This window comes from Podarcis vaucheri, assembly GCF_965113315.1.
Source record: "Podarcis vaucheri genome assembly, chromosome: 10".
Taxonomy (NCBI): Eukaryota; Metazoa; Chordata; class Lepidosauria; order Squamata; family Lacertidae; genus Podarcis; species Podarcis vaucheri.
The window spans coordinates 70,450,682-70,467,863 of record NC_138748.1 but is presented as its reverse complement, the minus strand read 5'-3'; the positions used below and the strand labels follow the sequence as shown (position 1 = coordinate 70,467,863).

At 49.5% G+C, this 17,182-nt stretch overlaps 1 protein-coding gene across 2 annotated transcripts in view; it reads left to right on the top strand.

The window, feature by feature from the left end:
* Positions 1-853: 853 nt before the first annotated feature.
* Positions 854-17,182, top strand: part of SMO (smoothened, frizzled class receptor) — a 35,506-nt gene continuing 19,177 nt past the window's right edge. For both annotated transcript variants that reach the window (XR_014223669.1, XM_082238820.1), the window contains exons 1-4: positions 854-1,685; positions 10,507-10,712; positions 13,194-13,403; positions 14,758-14,930. Coding sequence is in view for 1 of the 2 variants with exons in the window: in XM_082238820.1 (XP_082094946.1) it covers positions 1,397-1,685; positions 10,507-10,712; positions 13,194-13,403; positions 14,758-14,930 (878 nt within the window). In the remaining variant the exon portion in view is untranslated. The remainder of the gene's footprint in view (positions 1,686-10,506; positions 10,713-13,193; positions 13,404-14,757; positions 14,931-17,182) is intronic.

The window sequence follows — 17,182 nt, the reverse complement described above, 5'->3', positions numbered from 1 at the left end:
TTTTTAAAAAAAAAACTAAACAAATAATAATATAAATTAATTATATTTCTATTCCATTGGCTCATGGGGGGGCTGTAGTCAGGCACAGATTTAGGTTTGATGAGGCCCTAAGCTACTGAACGTAATGGGGCCCTTGAGATGTCCAGCTGTCCTTTGTCAACAACAAATTGTTGCTGTTTTTGGTGTTGAATATATGCCACGTGGTAATTTATGGACCCAATAGGTATCTCAAGCCATTTGCACATGTTGCCCTGCAACCAGTCTATGCAGAATGTAGGAACCCTATATATAGAAAGGAGCAAACCAGGGATATTTTAGGGAGCAGGCGGGGCCCATGACTTACATCCTTGGAGCCTACACAACACAAAACACTGTTGCTGTACGTAGATTTCATTTTATTGGTTTTTCATCTTCTGTTTTGGAAATGTACACCCAGTTTTTCCCCCTTTAATTTTTTTGGGGGCCCCCAAGAGAGTGGGGCCCTAAACTAGAGCTTGTTTAGCTTATACGTAAATCTGGCACTGGCAGTAATCCAAAACTTCTAGAAGGTACCCAGTTGGCACAGGCTGCCTCGGATAACCCAGCCGGCTCCTTAAAATCTGCGCTGCCCTCCCCCCAGATCCGTCGCTCGGTCACGCTAGACAGTGACCGACGGACACGTAACTTTTTTTTCCTCCCAGGGCGCGTCGGGAGGCGGAGGAAAGTTTTGGGTTTTCTGTGTTTTTGGGGGAGGGGGGGAGCGAGGCAGCCCCTCTCTCCATACGCGGGGCTCCTTGTTTTTCCCCTCTCTGGGCTCCCCAGGGTTTTTGGGGGGAGTGGGGGGGTCTGATTTCTCTCTCTCCCCCCCCTCTTCTCGGTCTTCTTCGCTCGCTCTCTCGCTTTCTCTCGGCGTCTCCTTCCCCCGCTGCGCTTCCATCGCGGAGGCAGAAGGGGGAGGCGGCGAGCCCGGGCTCCTCTCCCTCTTTTGGGCTCCCTCCCCCGGCCCCGCATTCTTGAGAAAGGAGCAAAAGCAACAAAGAAGCCCGAAGAGGAGGAGGAGGAGGAGCGGGCGGCGGCGGCGGCGGCGGCGGGAGGAACTGCCGCAAGAGGCGGCCAAAACTTTGCAACGCTTTTCATCTGCTTGGGAACTTTTGGCAAAAGTCCGCGCCAAGTTTTTCTTTCTCCAGCTCCTTCCTGACTTTTCGGGGGGACGGAAAAAGCATCCCGGGGGCTGCCTCGGCCGAGGGGGCGGCTCTCTGGATCATGGCCTTCGGTGGGGCCCAGGCCCAGGCCGAGGCGACGCCGAGGCAGCCCGGCCCGCGACTCCCGGGACGAGGCGCCTTGCGCGCGGAGCCCGGTGCGCCCTAGGCGCACGGCCGGGGAAACCCGAGGAGGCGCAGGCGGCGCGGACGCTCCGATGGCCCGGTTAGGGCTGGTCCGGTGGCTGCTTTGGGGGCTGCTGGGCGTGGGGCTGGGCGCCCCGGACGGCGAGGCGGCGGCGGGGGCCTCGAGGCTCAACGGGAGCGCGGCGGCGGCGGCGCCGTCGGGCCGGGGCGAGGAGCGGTGCAAGCGCGCGGCGCAATGCGAGGCGCTCCAGCAAAGCGTGTGCCTGGGCTCTCCGCTGCCCTACGCCGCCACCTCCACCCTCCTGGCCGGGGACTCCAGCTCGCAAGACGAGGCGCACGACAAGCTGCTCCTGTGGTCCGGTAAGGGGGCTGCTGGACGGGGGTTGGGGAGCCCCGCGACCGTGGCTGACATCAGTGGCGTAGCGTGGGTTGTCAGCACCCGGGGCAAGGCAAGTAATTTGCGCCCCCTAACCCGTGGATTTGCGCCCCCTAACCCTAACCCCCAGATGTTGCGCCCGGTGCGGCCGGCCCCCCCTGCACCCCCACGCTACGCCACTGGGTGACATGCAGCGTGCCAAAATGTGTGGGTGCCTGGCCCTCCATCATCCCCATCAGAATACAGTGGTACCTCGGGTTACATATGCTTCAGGTTACAGACTCCCCTAACCCAGAAATAGTGCTTCAGGTTAAGAACTTTGCTTCAGGAGGAGAACAGAAATCGTGCTCCGGCAGCGTGGCGGCAGTAGGAGGCCCCATTAGCTAAAGTGGTGCTTCAAGTTAAGAACAGTTTCAGGTTAAGAACAGATCTCCGGAACGAATTAAGTACTTAACCCGAGGTACCACTGTAATAATTTTTATTTATACCCCGCCCTCCCCAGCCAAGGCCAGGCTCAGGGCGGCTAACGAGCAATAATAAAAACAAGTTGAATGAATACAACTTCAAAACAAGATACAAAGACAACATTAAAATATGGAAACATTAAAAGAGGGGGAGGGAATCAAATTGGCTCCAAGCCAAAGGCCAGGCGGAACAACTCTGTCTTACAGGCCCTGCGGAAAGAAATCTGATCCTGCAGGGCCCTGGTCTCATGAGGCAGAGCGTTCCACCAGGCCGGGGCCACTGCTGAAAAGACCCTGCCTCTGGTTGAGGCTAATCTAACTTCCTTAGGGCCCGGGACCTCCAGGGTGTTGCTATTTATGGACCTTAAGGTCCTCTGTGGGGCATACTGGGAGAGGTGGTCCCGTAGGTACGACAGTACTAGGCCGTGAGGTACGAGGTTCCGTCAGTACGAGGGTCCTAATCCCTCCATGGGGGATTTTGTGCATGCTCTTGCACCCAGGGCCCCAGTGAGTTGACACCCGTGACGCAAAATACTGGCAAAATACAGGATCCTGCAGTTGGGGGACGATTCCTCCCCCCCCAAATCTGGTGTTGTAGTGACTTTAGAGCAATCCATTGCGATCTTTTGCAGCCTTCCAGGATGGCCATTCCAGAATTAGCCACACAGACACATGGGAAGCGGGTGGCGCTGTGGGTAAAAGCCTCAGCGCCTAGGACTTGCCGATCGCATGGTTGGAGGTTTGAATCCCCGTGGCGGGGTGCGCTCCCGTTGCTCGGTCCCAGCGCCTGCCAACCTAGCAGTTCGAAAGCACCCTCGGGTGCAAGTAGATAAATAGGGACCGCTTACCAGCGGGAAGGTAAACGGCGTTCCGTGTGCTGCGCTGGTGCTGGCTCGCCAGAGCAGCTCCGTCACGCTGGCCACGTGACCCGGAAGTGTCTCCAGACAGCGCTGGCCCCCGGCCTCTTAAGTGAGATGGGCGCACAACCCTAGAGTCGGACACGACTGGCCCGTACGGGCAGGGGTAACTTTACCTTTACACATGAATTGGTACATCTGCCTGCGTGTGGCAACCCATAGCTGGAAGACCTCTGTGGAAGACCTTCCACACATCCTTTCAAGCACATACATTTGGAGGGGGTCCCTAGCTTGGCAGAGAGGGAGGAAGGCAGAAGGCACCTGAAATAATAATAATTTTTTATAATAATAATTTATTATTTCTATTATTTCCCCAGCCACTCTGGGCAGCTTCCAACAAAGACCAAAAATACACTAAGATGTCGCACATTCAAAACTTCCCTGAACAGGGCTGCCTTCAGATGTCTTCTAAAAGTCTGGTTTTCTCTTTGACATCAGGTGGGAGGGCGTTCCACAGGGAGGGTGCCACCACCGAGAAGGCCCTGTGCCTGGTTCCCTGTAACCTTGCTTCTCGCAGGGAGGGAAATGGCAGAAGGCCCTCAGAGCTGGACCTCAGTGTCCGGGCAGAACGATGGGGGTGGAGACGCTCCTTCAGGGATACAGGGCCGTTTAGGGCTTTCAAGGTCGGCACCAGCACTTTGAATTGTGCTAGGAAATAAAGGGCAAAACTGTGCCAATGCAGGACGTAGCCGTGGACATTGAAATACGGGAGACTCCTGCATTATGCAGGACAGGTGGCAACCCCAGGCCCAAGAAAGAGCCCCCCTGGGGAGCTGGGGAGGGGTGGGGGCCGTGGAAGGAAGAGGCAGAGTCTGGGGAGCAGTTACCCGTGCAGGAGATGGAGGTAAATAAATCTTGCTTCCCAAGCAGCAAGAGGGCCTCTGAGCATGTGCAGAGTGCATGTCCCAAGGCCCCACGCATAGTAGGGTCTGCAGGGGGTGATTCAGGCCTGTGCAGGGATTTGTAGGGCACGCATATTGCTCTCTGGGAGGGTCTAACCTCCCTCCCCAGCACAGCAGGCTGGACAGGTAAGAAGGGCATCCATCAAGGTAGTGGGCATATATCACAAGGTTGGAAATAATCTGCAGGCAGCAATCTCAGGCCTATGAAACAATGTGCAGGTTTCCTACACAGATAATAATAATAATAATAATAATAATAATAATAATAATAATAATAATAATAAATTTATTTATACCCCGCCCTCCCCAGCCAAGACTGGGCTCAGGGTGGCTAACAACTAATAATAAAAACAAGTTGATTAAAATGCAATTTAAAAGATTAAGATACAACATTAAAACAATTAGGGAGCAATCTCTTCATTGGAGGAGAAAGGAAAAAGAAAGAGGAGGAGGGAATCAAACTGATTCTAAGCCAAAGGCCAGGCGGAACAACTCTTACAGGCTCTGCGGAAAGATGTCAGATCCCGCAGGGCCCTGGTCTCAAGAGACAAGGCGTTCCACCAGGCGGGAGCCAGTGTTGAGAAGGCCCTGGCTCTGGCTGAGGCTAATCTGACTTCCTTAGGGACCACTAGGGTGTTGCTATTTATGGACCTTAAGGTCCTCTGTGGGGCATACCAGGAGAGGCGGTCCTGTAGGTACGAGGGTCCTAGGCCGTGAAGGGCTTTAAAGGTCAAAACCAGCACCTTAAATCTGACCCTGTACTCCACCGGGAGCCAATGCATCTGGAAAAGCACTGGGTGAATATGCTCCCATGGCAGAGACCCCGTGAGGAGCCTCGCTGCAGCATTCTGCACCCGCTGGAGTTTGTGGGATAGTTTCAAGGGCAACCCCGCGCAGAGCGAGTTACAGTAGTCAAACCTGGAGGTGACCATCGCATGGATCACTGTGGCCAGGTCGGAGCGGGAAAGGTAAGGTTTCCTACACAGATGATGATGATGATGATTATATTTATACCCCGCCCTCCCCAGGGTTCAGGGCGGCTAACACCAGGTATAAAAACAATTGATTAAAACACAACTTAAAAACAAGATTCAAATACAACATTAAAATGCAGCCTCATTTCAGTAGAAACTCAAATCAAAAACTTTTTGGGGGTGAAAACGTCAAATCTTCACCAAGGCCAACTATCCAGACTGGTCCTACGTGGGCCTGAAAAAAGCCAGGGAAGTCCCCAAATAGGAGTTCCATCACAGAAGGAGAAAGGAAAGAGGAAAGAGGGGGAGGGGATCAAGTTGATTCCAAGCCAATGGAGAGATGTGGTCTCTGTGTAGGATATATCTTGGCCTCCCCCACTGCGGACTACGGCTTCCATCAGGTTGACCGCAGTGGCTTGGGCTGATGGGAACTGGAGTTGCAGAGTGCAAGCTTTGTTGACTTGCTTGTTTGTTGCCTTACATCCCACTGTTTTCTCCAAGGAAAACACCGTTTTCCTCATTTAATCCCCAAAACACCCCTGTGAAGTAAGCTCAAATGAGAGGTGGTGACCGGGCCCCAAAGTCACACCCGGTGAGCTTTTTGTCCGAGTGTCAGGATTTGAACCCAGGTCTTAGTGCGACGCTCTAACCACTACACCGCTTGGAAGAGGTGGAACTGGCACTTTATTCCTGTGATTCCACAGTTGCCTGGTGCAGTGTGGTGTAGTGGTTAAGAGCGGTAGTCTCGTAATCTGGGGAACCGGGTTCGCTTCCCTGCTCCTCCACATGCAGCTGCTGGGTGACCTTGGGCCAGTCACACTTCTCTGAAGTCTCTCAGCCCCACTCACCCCACAGTGTGTTTGTTGTGGGGGAGGAAGGGAAAGGAGAATGTTAGCCGCTTTGAGACTCCTGAAGGGGAGTGATAAAGCGGGATATCAAATCCAAACTCCTCTTCTTCTTCTTCTTCTTCTTCTTCTGCTTTGGCTTAAGCGTTTTCTGCTCACGTTTTAATGTCTGGACGGTACTGGGTGGAACGAATGGGAGTCTAAAGTCTGCGGAGGGCACCAGGTTGGGAAAGGTTGTGCCTCTTAAAAACGGCATGGCAAGGCTGCTTTTGGGCAAGCCTTGCTGGAAAAGGCAGTATGCGATATGCGCAGCCGGCTAGCATTCTGGTTGCCTCACCTCCAAAACGGCATTGTACAGACAACCCCCACCCCTTTATTTGCGTTCAGTATAGTGGTGCCTCACAAGATGAAAAGAATCCGTTCTGTGATTCTCTTCGTCTAGCGGTTTTTTCGTCTTGCGAAGCAAGCCCATTGACGGATTAGCGGATTAGCGCTATTAGCGGCTTTTAGCGGCTTATCTGCTGATCAGATCAGCTGATAAGCGGCTTAGCGGCTTAGAAAAGGGGGGGAAGGGGAAAAAACCAGCAGGAACTCGCAAGACATTGTCGTCTTGCAAAGCAAGTCCATAGGAAATTCGTTTTGCGAAGCACCTCCAAAACGGAAAACTCTTTTGTCTAGCGAGTTTTCTGTCTTGCGAGGCATTCGTCTTGCTGGGCACCACTGTATAGGCCTCACAAACATGCATTGCACCAAACCTGGAAGGGACACAGGTAAAGAGACCCCTGACCATTAGGTCCAGTCGTGGCCGACTCTGGGGTTGTGGCGCTCATCTCGTTTTATCGGCCGAGGGAGCCGGCGTACAGCTTCCGGGTCATGTGGCCAGCATGACTAAGATCGCTTCTGGCGAACCAGAGCAGCGCACAGAAACGCCGTTCACCTTCCCGCCGGAGCGGTACCTATTTATCGACTTGCACTTTGACGTGCTTTCAGACTGCTAGGTTGGCAGGAGCAGGGACCGAGCAACGGGAACTCACCCCATTGCGGGGATTCGAACCGCCGGCCTTCTGATCGACAAGTCCTAGGCTCAGTGGTTTAACCCACAGCGCCACCCGCGTCTCTGGAAGGGACATAAGAACGCCACAAAAAGTGGCAGGCGGGGGCTGAACAGGCTGTTTGCAGGCTTTCTGAATGGTGTTTCAGATAGATAGATAGATAGATAGATAGATAGATAGATAGATAGTAAAGGTAAAGGGACAAGGCAAACGCCCTTGTCGTGGCGAAGGGTCCTAACGCTGTGGGTTGCGGACGTGCATCTCGCATGGATCACGTTCGCAACCCGAGCGTCCACTGTACAGTGGTACCTCGGGTTAAGTACTGGAGGTCCGTACTTAACCTGAAACTGTTCTTAACCTGAAGCACCACTTTAGCTAATGGGGCCTCCCGCTGCTGCCGTGCCGCCAGAGCACGATTTCTTTTATATATATATATATAATATTTATCAATTTTAAAGGGTTACAAAAAGAAAAAAATTAAAAAAGCATATTAAAAAGATACAAAACATCACATCACAATAATAAAAAAGAAAAAAAGAAAGAAGAAAAAAACAAAAAATACAAAGAATCTTCCCATAGCTTATCTTTCATTTGCTTATTTCCTTGACCTCCTCACACCTCCCTTTTTTGTATTCTAGTTCAATTAGCTATTTCAGCAAGTCCTTTCCATCTTTTCCAATTTTTGTCCTCTATTTTATCTTAATATAATGTAAATTTACTTTCCCTCCTTCACCATCTAGCAATCTATTTTTTCTTAATCCTTTATAGCATTTCTGCTAAAACAGCATTATTTCATTCCAACATCCTTCTAACATTCCTTAATTTTACAATGTTTCTGTAAATAAGCTTTAAATTTCTTCCAATCTTCTTCCACCAACTCTTCTCCCTGGTCTCGGATTCTGCCAGTCATTTCCGCCAGTTCCATGTAGTCCATCACCTTCATCTGCCATTCTTCCCGGGTGGGTAGATCTTGTGTCTTCCAATATTTCACGATGAGTATTCTTGCTGCTGTTGTGGCATACGTTAAAAAAGTTCTATCATTTTTTGGCACCAGTTGGCCGACAATGCCCAGGGGAAAGGCCTCTGGTTTCTTCAGAAAGGTATATTTAAATACCTTTTTCATTTCATTATAAATCATCTCCCAGAATGTCTTAATCCTTGGGCACGTCCACCAAAGGTGAAAAAATGTGCCTTCAGTCTCTTTACATTTCCAACATTTATTATCGGGCAAGTGATATATTTTTGCAAGCTTGACTGGTGTCATGTACCACCTGTAAATCATTTTCATTAAATTCTCTTTTAAGGCATTACATGCTGTAAACTTCGTACCAGTGGTCCATAACTGTTCCCAGTCAGCCATCATAATATTATATCCAACATCTTGTGCCCATTTAATCATAGCAGATTTCACCATTTCATCTTGAGTATTCCATTTTAACAGCAAGTTATACATTCTTGACAAATTCTTAGTTTTGTGATCTAACAGTTCTGTTTCCAATTTTGATTTTTTTTTTTAAATCCAAATTATATGCCTCCATTATTTGGTAATAATGGAGCCAATCTTGCACTCTATTTTTTAGTTTTTCAAAACTCTGCAGTTTTAATCTGTCTCCCTCTTGTTCCAAAATTTCCCAATATTTCAGCCAATTGGCCTCCATATTGAGCTTGTTCTGAGCCTTCGCTTCCATTGGTGACAGCCACCTTGGGGTTTTATTTTCAAGCAAGTCCTTATATCTTATCCAGACATTAAACAGTGTTTTTCTGACAATATGGTTTTTAAACGCTTTATGTGCTTTAACCTTATCATACCACAAATATGCATGCCACCCAAATACGTTGTTTAAACCTTCTAGGTCCAGTACGTCAGTATTTTCAAGAAGCAGCCATTCTCTCAGCCAGCAAAACGTGGCCGATTCATAATAAAGTTTAAAGTCTGGCAGGGCAAATCCGCCTCTTTCTTTAGCATCGGTTAATATCTTAAATTTTATTCGAGGCTTCTTGCAAGATTTCTGTTCTCATCCTGAAGCAAAGTTCTTAACCTGAAGCACTATTTCTGAATTAGCGGAGTCTGTAACCTGAAGTGTATGTAACCCGAGGTACCACTGTATTTAATTTACACAAGGGTAAATTAAATACACCTGAAGTGGCTTAATCCTGCTGGCCACATGATCCGGAAGCTGTACGCCGGCTCCCTCGGCCAATAGAGCCGAGAAATAGTGCTTCATTTTAAGAACTTTGCTTCAGGAGAAGAACAGAAATTGTGCTCCGGCGGCAGGGCAGCAGCAGGAGGCCCCATTAGCTAAAGTGGTGCTTCAGGTTAAGAACAGTTTCAGGTTAAGTACGGACCTCGGAACGAATTAAGTACTTAACCCGAGGTATCACTGTATTATCCATTCTACTGTTGAACAGCTCCGTTCTTGTAACTTGAAGCCATTGGTCCTACTCTGGAGCAGGAGAAAACAAGTTTGCTCCATCTTCCAAGGGGCAGCCCTTAAGATATTGGAAGATGGCTCTCGTATCTCCTCCCGGTCTCCTCCTTTCCAGGCTAAACATATCCAGCTCCTTCAACCGTTCCTCATCAGGCTTGGTTTCCTTGTGTTCAAATACGGTGTTCTGAGTAGCCGGTCAGCTAGCTTGGCAATTTTTTGTTTCTTTTATAACTTTTAAAGCACGTGCATTTTAGCAAGTTGCAGGGAACCAGATAGAGGGCCTTCTCGGTGGTGGCGCCCGCCCTGTGGAACGCCCTCCACCAGATGTCAAAGAGAAAAACAACTACCAGACTTTTAGAAGACATCTGAAGGCAGCCCTGTTCAGGGAAGCTTTTAACGTTTAATAGATTACTGTATTTTAATCTCTTGGAAGCTGCCCAGAGTGGCTGGGGAAACCCAGACAGGTGGGCGGGATGTTGTTGTCGTTTACTTGTTTAGTCGTGTCCGACTCTTTGTGACCCCCTGGACCAGAGCACACCAGGCACTCCTGTCTTCCACTGCCTCCCGCAGTTTGGCCAGACTCATGCTGGTAGCTTTGAGAACACTGTCCCACCATCTTGTCCTCTGTCGTCCCCTTTTTCCTTCTGCCCTCCATCTTTCCCAACATCAGGGTCTTTTCCAGGGAGTCTTCTCTTCTCCTGAGGTGCCCAAAATCTTGGAGCCTCAGCTTCAGGATCTGTCCTTCCAGTGAGCACTCAGGGCTGATTTCCTTCAGAATGGAGAGGTTTGATCTTCTTGCAGTCCATGGGACTCTCAAGAGTCTCCTCCAGCACCAGAATTCAAAAGCATCCATTCTTTGGCGATCAGCCTTCTTTGTGGTCCAGCTCTCACTTCCATACATCACTACTGGGAAAACCAGAGCTTGAACTATACGGACCCTTGTTGGCGGGCGGGGTATAAATAATATATGATGATGATGATTATTATTATTATTATTATTGGTGGTGGGCGGGGTATAAATAATATATTATTATTATTATTGGTGGTGGTGGGCGGGGTATAAATAATATGTTGTTGTTGTTGTTGTTGTTGTTGTTGTTGCAGGTTCCAGGCCCCCATGGCCTCTGGAGAAAGAAGCTTTTATATTTTTGTTAAGGGGACAGGGATTGCCAATAACAGATGTCGAGGGATCATTGACTCCTGTCTCTTTTTTTATTTCAAGGTTTACGAAATGCCCCCCGCTGCTGGGACGTGATCCAGCCCCTCCTCTGCGCCGTGTACATGCCCAAGTGTGAGGATGGCCAAGTTGAGCTGCCCAGCCAGACCCTCTGCCAAGCCACCCGGGGACCTTGCACCATCGTGGAACGAGAACGAGGCTGGCCAGACTTCCTCAAGTGCACCACGGACCACTTTCCTGAAGGCTGTCCGGTAGGAGAGCAGGGGGTGTGGGGGCTGGACCTCCTGTAGGGGGAGCTGCAGTCGGGGGGGGAGTTGGGATTCTGCCAGGAAGACGGGGGCATCAGGCAAGGCCCCCAGCTGGCTCCAGCCACCGGCCGGCAGCCGGTCTCCCTTGGAACAGCATCAAACAGCGACACAAGCCTCAGATGATGATAATAATAATAATAATAATTAATAAATTTTATTTATACCCCACCCTCCCCAGCCAAGACCGGGCTTAGGGCGGCTAACAACCGATAATAAAAACAAGTTGATTAAAGTACAGTGGTGCCCCGCAAGACGAATGCCTCGCAAGACGGAAAACTTGCTAGCCGAAAGAGTTTTCCGTTTTGGAGGTGCTTCGCAAAACGAATCTCCTATGGGCTTGCTTCGCAAGAAGAAAATGTCTTGCGAGTTCCTGCAGGTTTTTTTCCTTCCCCCCCCCTTTTTCTAAGCCGCTAAGCCACTTATCAGCTGATCCGATCAGCAGATAAGCCGCTAAAAGCCACTAATAGCGCTAATCTGCTAATCCGTCAATGGGCTTGCTTCGCAAGACGAAAAAACCGCTAGACGAAGAGAATCACAAAACGGATTCTTTTCGTCTTGCGAGGCACCACTGTACAATTTAAAAGATTAAGCTACAACATTAAAACATCAAGATGCAGCCTAAGATACGTTTAGAGATTTGTGCACGCTCTGTCAGCGGAGTGTGCAAATCTCACCGCAGAAGAGGCGGCCAGAGAGCATAATGTACAGCATTTTATTCAGCATAGTTCAGGAACAAAGGAAAACATGTCTGCTTCCCTTCGTCTCCAGCAAAACAGCAGTAACACAAAACAGAAGTTCCCAGCAGACTGCTGGAAATAAACAGGCATGTGACACACAAAAGGGTCGTGCCTGTACCCTTTTAAGGTGGAATGGAACTATATCCTAACTGTGCTGGTTCCGGGGGCGGGGGGTGTTACTGTGCGGCGTGGTCTAAGTCTGGTCCTAGGTCGAGGGTAAGGAGGCTGTCTATCGGGTGAAGCGAGGTCCAAAGCGAGGAGTCGGGCGTGGTCAGGAACTCAGGAGAGCAGGTCAGGGTACCGGCAGGAACAGGTTACCAACGATGTTGCTTCCGCAACCTGGGAATGGGTTGGCTGGCCTTTACATCCTCTGAGGCATAGGGCGGCCCCGGTCCACAGGTGACTCGCCTCTCCTGGCCTGGAGGCGAGCACTCCTCCTGTGAGAACGTAGTTGCCTCCGCCTCTCTGCCCTGAGTCTCTGCAGCTCAGGAGAGGCTGGAGGGTTACTGGACCCAGGGGGAGAGTCACCTTCCCCTGACGGGGCTGGGAGAGGAGCACCTGCAGGCAATGGGTCCTCCATCACCTCCGGAGCCAGAGTGGATTCAGCTGGTGTCTGCTCCTGAGGATCCAGCACAGGTGAGGGCCCTTCAGGCTCAGGCCCCAGCCCCGGCTCAGCCGGCCCTGGAGGCGGGGACTCATGTGCAGGCTGGGATTCCTCAGGTTCAGCCTCTGAATCGGATTCCCAGGCCATCACACTAACAGGGAGATGAGCTGAGATGGAAAGCCCCTGTTCTGCAGTGAGAGGGGAGTCATGCAGCTCCGCCCATTCATTTCTCCTGGGGAGGTCAGTGGAAAATGTGCTCCAGAAGATCTGGGATGATCAAGGTCAGCGTTTTGCTACTGGCAATTGCAGCCACGTGGAGATTTCTGGGCCGCCACAGTTTTAAAACCTCTGCCGTAGTCCACAGTTTTGTTTTCTTTTGTTTTTAATTTTTATTTTTACCAACAACCAAAACACAAACATTGAAAACAAACAGTGAAACCCCCCCAAGCGGCTGATACATTGGGTATACATAATCAATAATAACATATTCAAATCAACCATATGTACAATTCTATAAACCTTAACGCTCCTCCCTCCACAAGGTTTGTTTCACTTTTAACATTTTAATTGCCCCCAATTGTTCGAACCTGCCCAAATAATTCAATATTTTCTCAAACCAATCCTCCTCCTTCTCACTGACCTTAAACCCTTCCATTTTATGTATCTTCACAGTTAGATATTCTAAGATTATGATATTTTTCAATTTTTCCCTCCATTGGTTCAACCCTAGCTCTTCTGCATTTTTCCAATTACTCGCTATAACCTGTCTGGCTGCAATTACCATCAATTTTCTCCATTTACATTCATCTTTTGTTTCTAACTCGGCGAATAAGAACCATTAATTTAGATATTTCCACCTTCCTTCCCACATTTCCCGATATTACTATACCAGTCTGTTTCCAGAATTCATTAACTAACGGACAGTCCCACCACATATGACTGCATGTTCCCATCACTCCACATTTCCTCCAACAATTATTAATTCCAGATTATGTAATATGATGTAACCTTACAGGTAAATACCATTTTTGTACCACAAAACTGTAGTCCACAGTTAATCCCATTTCCGTTTCCACTGCACAGAATGAGGTCCAGAACATCAAATTCAACAGCTCAGGGCAGTGTGAGGCCCCCCTGGTCCGGACGGACAACCCCAAGAGTTGGTACGAGGATGTCGAAGGCTGCGGCATCCAGTGCCAGAACCCCCTTTTCACCGAGAAGGAGCACCGTGAAATGCACGTCTACATCGCCTCCTTCAGCTCCGTCACCATTTTCTGCACCTTCTTCACCTTGGTGAGCATAGACTACTACAGTGCACTGTCCTTAGGGCTACCCTTGGAGACGGTTCAGACACTGCTGCTAGCGCAGAACTCAGCCGCAATAATATCGACCGGACTTCTATCATGTAGCAGCAATGATTGCAAGATCTGCACTGGCTCCCAATAATAATAATAATAATAATAATAATAATAATAATAATAATAATAATAATTTCTTATTTATACCCCGCCCATCTGGCTGGGCTTCCCCAGCCACTCTGGGCGGCTTCCAAAAGAATATTAAAATACTGTGATACATCAAACATTAAAAGCTTCCCTAAACAGGGCTGCCTTCAGATGTCTTCTAAAAGTCTGGTTTTCTCTTTGACATTTGGTGGGAGGGCGTTCCACAGGGCGGGTGCCACCACCGAGAAGGCCCTCTGCCTGGTTCCCTGTAACTTGGCTTCTTGCAGTGAGGGAACTGCCAGAAGACCCTCAGCGCTGGACCTCAGTGTCCGGGCTGAACGATGGGGGTGGAGACGCTCCTTCAGGTCTACTGGACCAAGGCCATTTAGGGCTTTCAAGGTCAGCACCAACACTTTGAATTGTGTTTGGAAACGTACTGGGAGCCAATGTAGGTCTTTCAGGACTGGTGTTATGTGGTCTCTGCGGCCGCCCCCAGTCACCAGTCTAGCTGCCGCATTCTGGATTAGTTGTAGTTTCCGGGTCACCTTCAAAGGTAGCCCCACGTAGAGCGCATTGCAGTAGTCCAAGCGGGAGATAACCAGAGCATGCACCACTCTGGCGAGACAGTCTGTGGGTAGGGAGGGTCTCATCCTGCGTACCAGATGGAGCTGATGTCTTCTAAAAGTCTGGTAGTTATTTTTCTCTTTGACATCTGGTGGGAGGGCGTTCTACAGGGCGGGTGCCACCACCGAGAAGGCCCTCGATAAGTTACTGAGCCCCTTTCAAGGTCCTGCCGTCAACCTGTAAAGCCCTTAACACCTTGCAAGCTGGGTGCTTGCCCTCGGAGCTGGACCTCAGTGTCCGGGCTGAACGATGGGGGCGGAGATGCTCCTTCAGGTAAATGTGGCAGCTTAGGGCAGGTGTAGGCAAACTCAGCCCACTCGGCGTTTTGGGACTACAATTCCCATCATCCCTGTTAGCTAGGGATGATGAGAGTTGTAGTCCCGGAAGATATGGAGGACCGAGTTTGCCTCGGCAAACTTTCAGGGTCAGCACCGACACTTTGAATTGTGCTCGGAAACGTACTGGGAGCCCATGTAGATAATCAAATCCATTCTGCGTTGGCTGGGCGAATCCGTCTCCAGCGGGGAATAGATGTGTGCAGGCCAACTGATCACGATTGAACTCCCTGCTGTCCTCAGGCCACGTTCCTCGCTGACTGGAAGAATTCGAACCGGTACCCGGCGGTCATCCTCTTCTACGTCAACGCCTGCTTCTTCATGGGCAGCATCGGCTGGTTGGCGCAGTTTATGGACGGAGCCCGCAGCGAGATCGTGTGCCGTGCCGACGGGACCATGCGATTGGGGGAGCCCACGTAAGTACCAGTTTGCACATCTCAGTACAGAAAGTCTTGATCTGATGTGTTAAGACATCTTTCCTCTTCTAACTAATTCAAGAGGGTTCTGGAAGCTTTTCTGCGTGACAGAAACAGGCAGAAGGTCCGTGGTGTTTGGGTTATTCCTTCTGAGAAGCTGAGTGTTGTTGTTGTTTAGTCGTGTCCGCCTCTTCGTGACCCCCTGGACCAGAGCACGCCAGGCCCTCCTGTCTTCCACTGCCTCCCGCAGTTTGGTCAGACTCATGCTGGTCTCTTCTAGAACACTGTCCCACCATCTCGTCATCCCCTTCTCCTTGTGCCCTCCATCTTTCCCAGCATCAGGGTCTTTTCCAGGGAGTCTTCTCATGAGGTGGCCAAAGTCTTGGAGCCTCAGCTTCAGGATCTGTCCTTCCAGTGAGCACTCAGGGCTGATTTCCTTCAGAATGGAGAGGTTTGATCTTCTTGCAGTCCATGGGACTCTCAAGAGTCTCCTCCAGCACCAGAATTCAGAAGCATCCATTATTTGGCGATCAGCCTTCTTTATGGTCCAGCTCTCACTTCCATACATCTCTACTGGGAAAACCATGGCTTTAATTATACGGACCTTTATTGCCAAGGTGATGTCTCTACTTTTTAAGATGCTGGAGAAGCTGAGTACAGCTGGTTTAAACTGGTCCTGTTATCTCTTTCTGTCTAGGTTAGGGGCAGGCAACCTAAGGCCTGGGGGCTGGATGCAGCCCAATCGCCTTCTAAATGTTTATTGGATGGGTTTCCCCCCTAAATTGATTTTTGAATTCTGAACTTATTGTTATTCACGTTTTATACTGTATTTTATGCTGTTTCTTGTTTCATCAATTAAGTGTTTTAAATTTGTTGTTAGCCGTCCTGAGCCCGGTTTTCTGAACCTGGAAGGGCGGGGTATAAATAAAAAATTATTATTATTATTTATTATAAATCTGGCCTGCGGACGTTCCAGGAATCAGTGTGCTTTTACATGAGTGGAATGTGTCCTTTTATTTAAAATGCATCTCTGGGTTATTTGTGGAGCATAGGAATTCATTCATTATTTTTTTCCAAAATATAGTCCGGCCCACCACATGGTCTGAGGGACAGTGGACCGGCCCACAGCTGAAAAATGTTGCTGACCCCTGGTCCAGGTCATGCTGACTATAAAAGTAGGGTCCGAAGGAACCTGGGTATCGCTTTCTCTTTCTATCTCTTTTCCTTCTGGTGTGGTGTTCTGTATATAGTATGCTTAGTGTTAAGGTTTAGTCTTATTACATATGTAAGTATTTGAAGAAGTGTGCATGCACACAAAAGCTTATACCCAGAACAAACCTAGTTGGTCTCTAAGGTGCTACTGGACAATTTATTTAGAGTCTTATTATGTTATTGTAAGTTTAAGTTAAGTCTGCTGCAACTGGATTTCTTATTTATGAATTTCTTATGGACAATGCCAATCCTGAATGTATTGGATATGTGACCATTATGCTCATTTGCCTTAAAGAAAAGCTTTCCTGGTGGGACGCGGGTGGCGCTGTGGGTTAAACCACAGAGCCGATCAGAAGGTTGGCGGTTCGAATCCCCACGACGGGGTGAGCTCCCGTTGCTCGGTCCCTGCTCCTGCCAACCTAGCAGTTCAAAAGCACGTCAAAGTGCAAGTAGATAAATAGGTACCGCTCCGGCGGGAAGGTAAACGGCGTTTCCGTGCGCTGCTCTGGTTCGCCAGAAGCGGCTTTGTCATGCTGGCCACATGACCCAGAAGCTGTACGCCGGCTCCCTCAGCCAGTAAAGCGAGACGAGCGCTGCAACCCCAGAGTCGTCTGCGACTGGACTTTGCAGTGAGGGGTCCCTTTGTTAGGATATTTCCGTTCCACCTTAAAAGGGAGCAGGATGTTTGTGTCACAGCCTGGGTATTTCCTGTTCACAGGATGTCATGTCTATGTTTGCTATTGCTTTCGTTTCTCTCTCTCTGTCTGAGACACTGACGCAGGCAGTCATGTCTTTCTTTGTTCTGATCAACGCTGAATAAAGCTTGTAAATAATGCTCTCCTGAGTGCAACTTTTCGCTGTGCATTATCTGCTGATAGAGTGTGCATGAGCTCTAGAAGAAACTCATGTCGCTAATTGCTGATACTGCGTGACTACGGGAGATCGATGGATCGTCCGGCAAACGGCTTGGGGCCATGATGGACTTTATCTCCCTGGCAGTATCCCAACACCCTTTACCTTTAAAGCTCTGCTGGATGAAA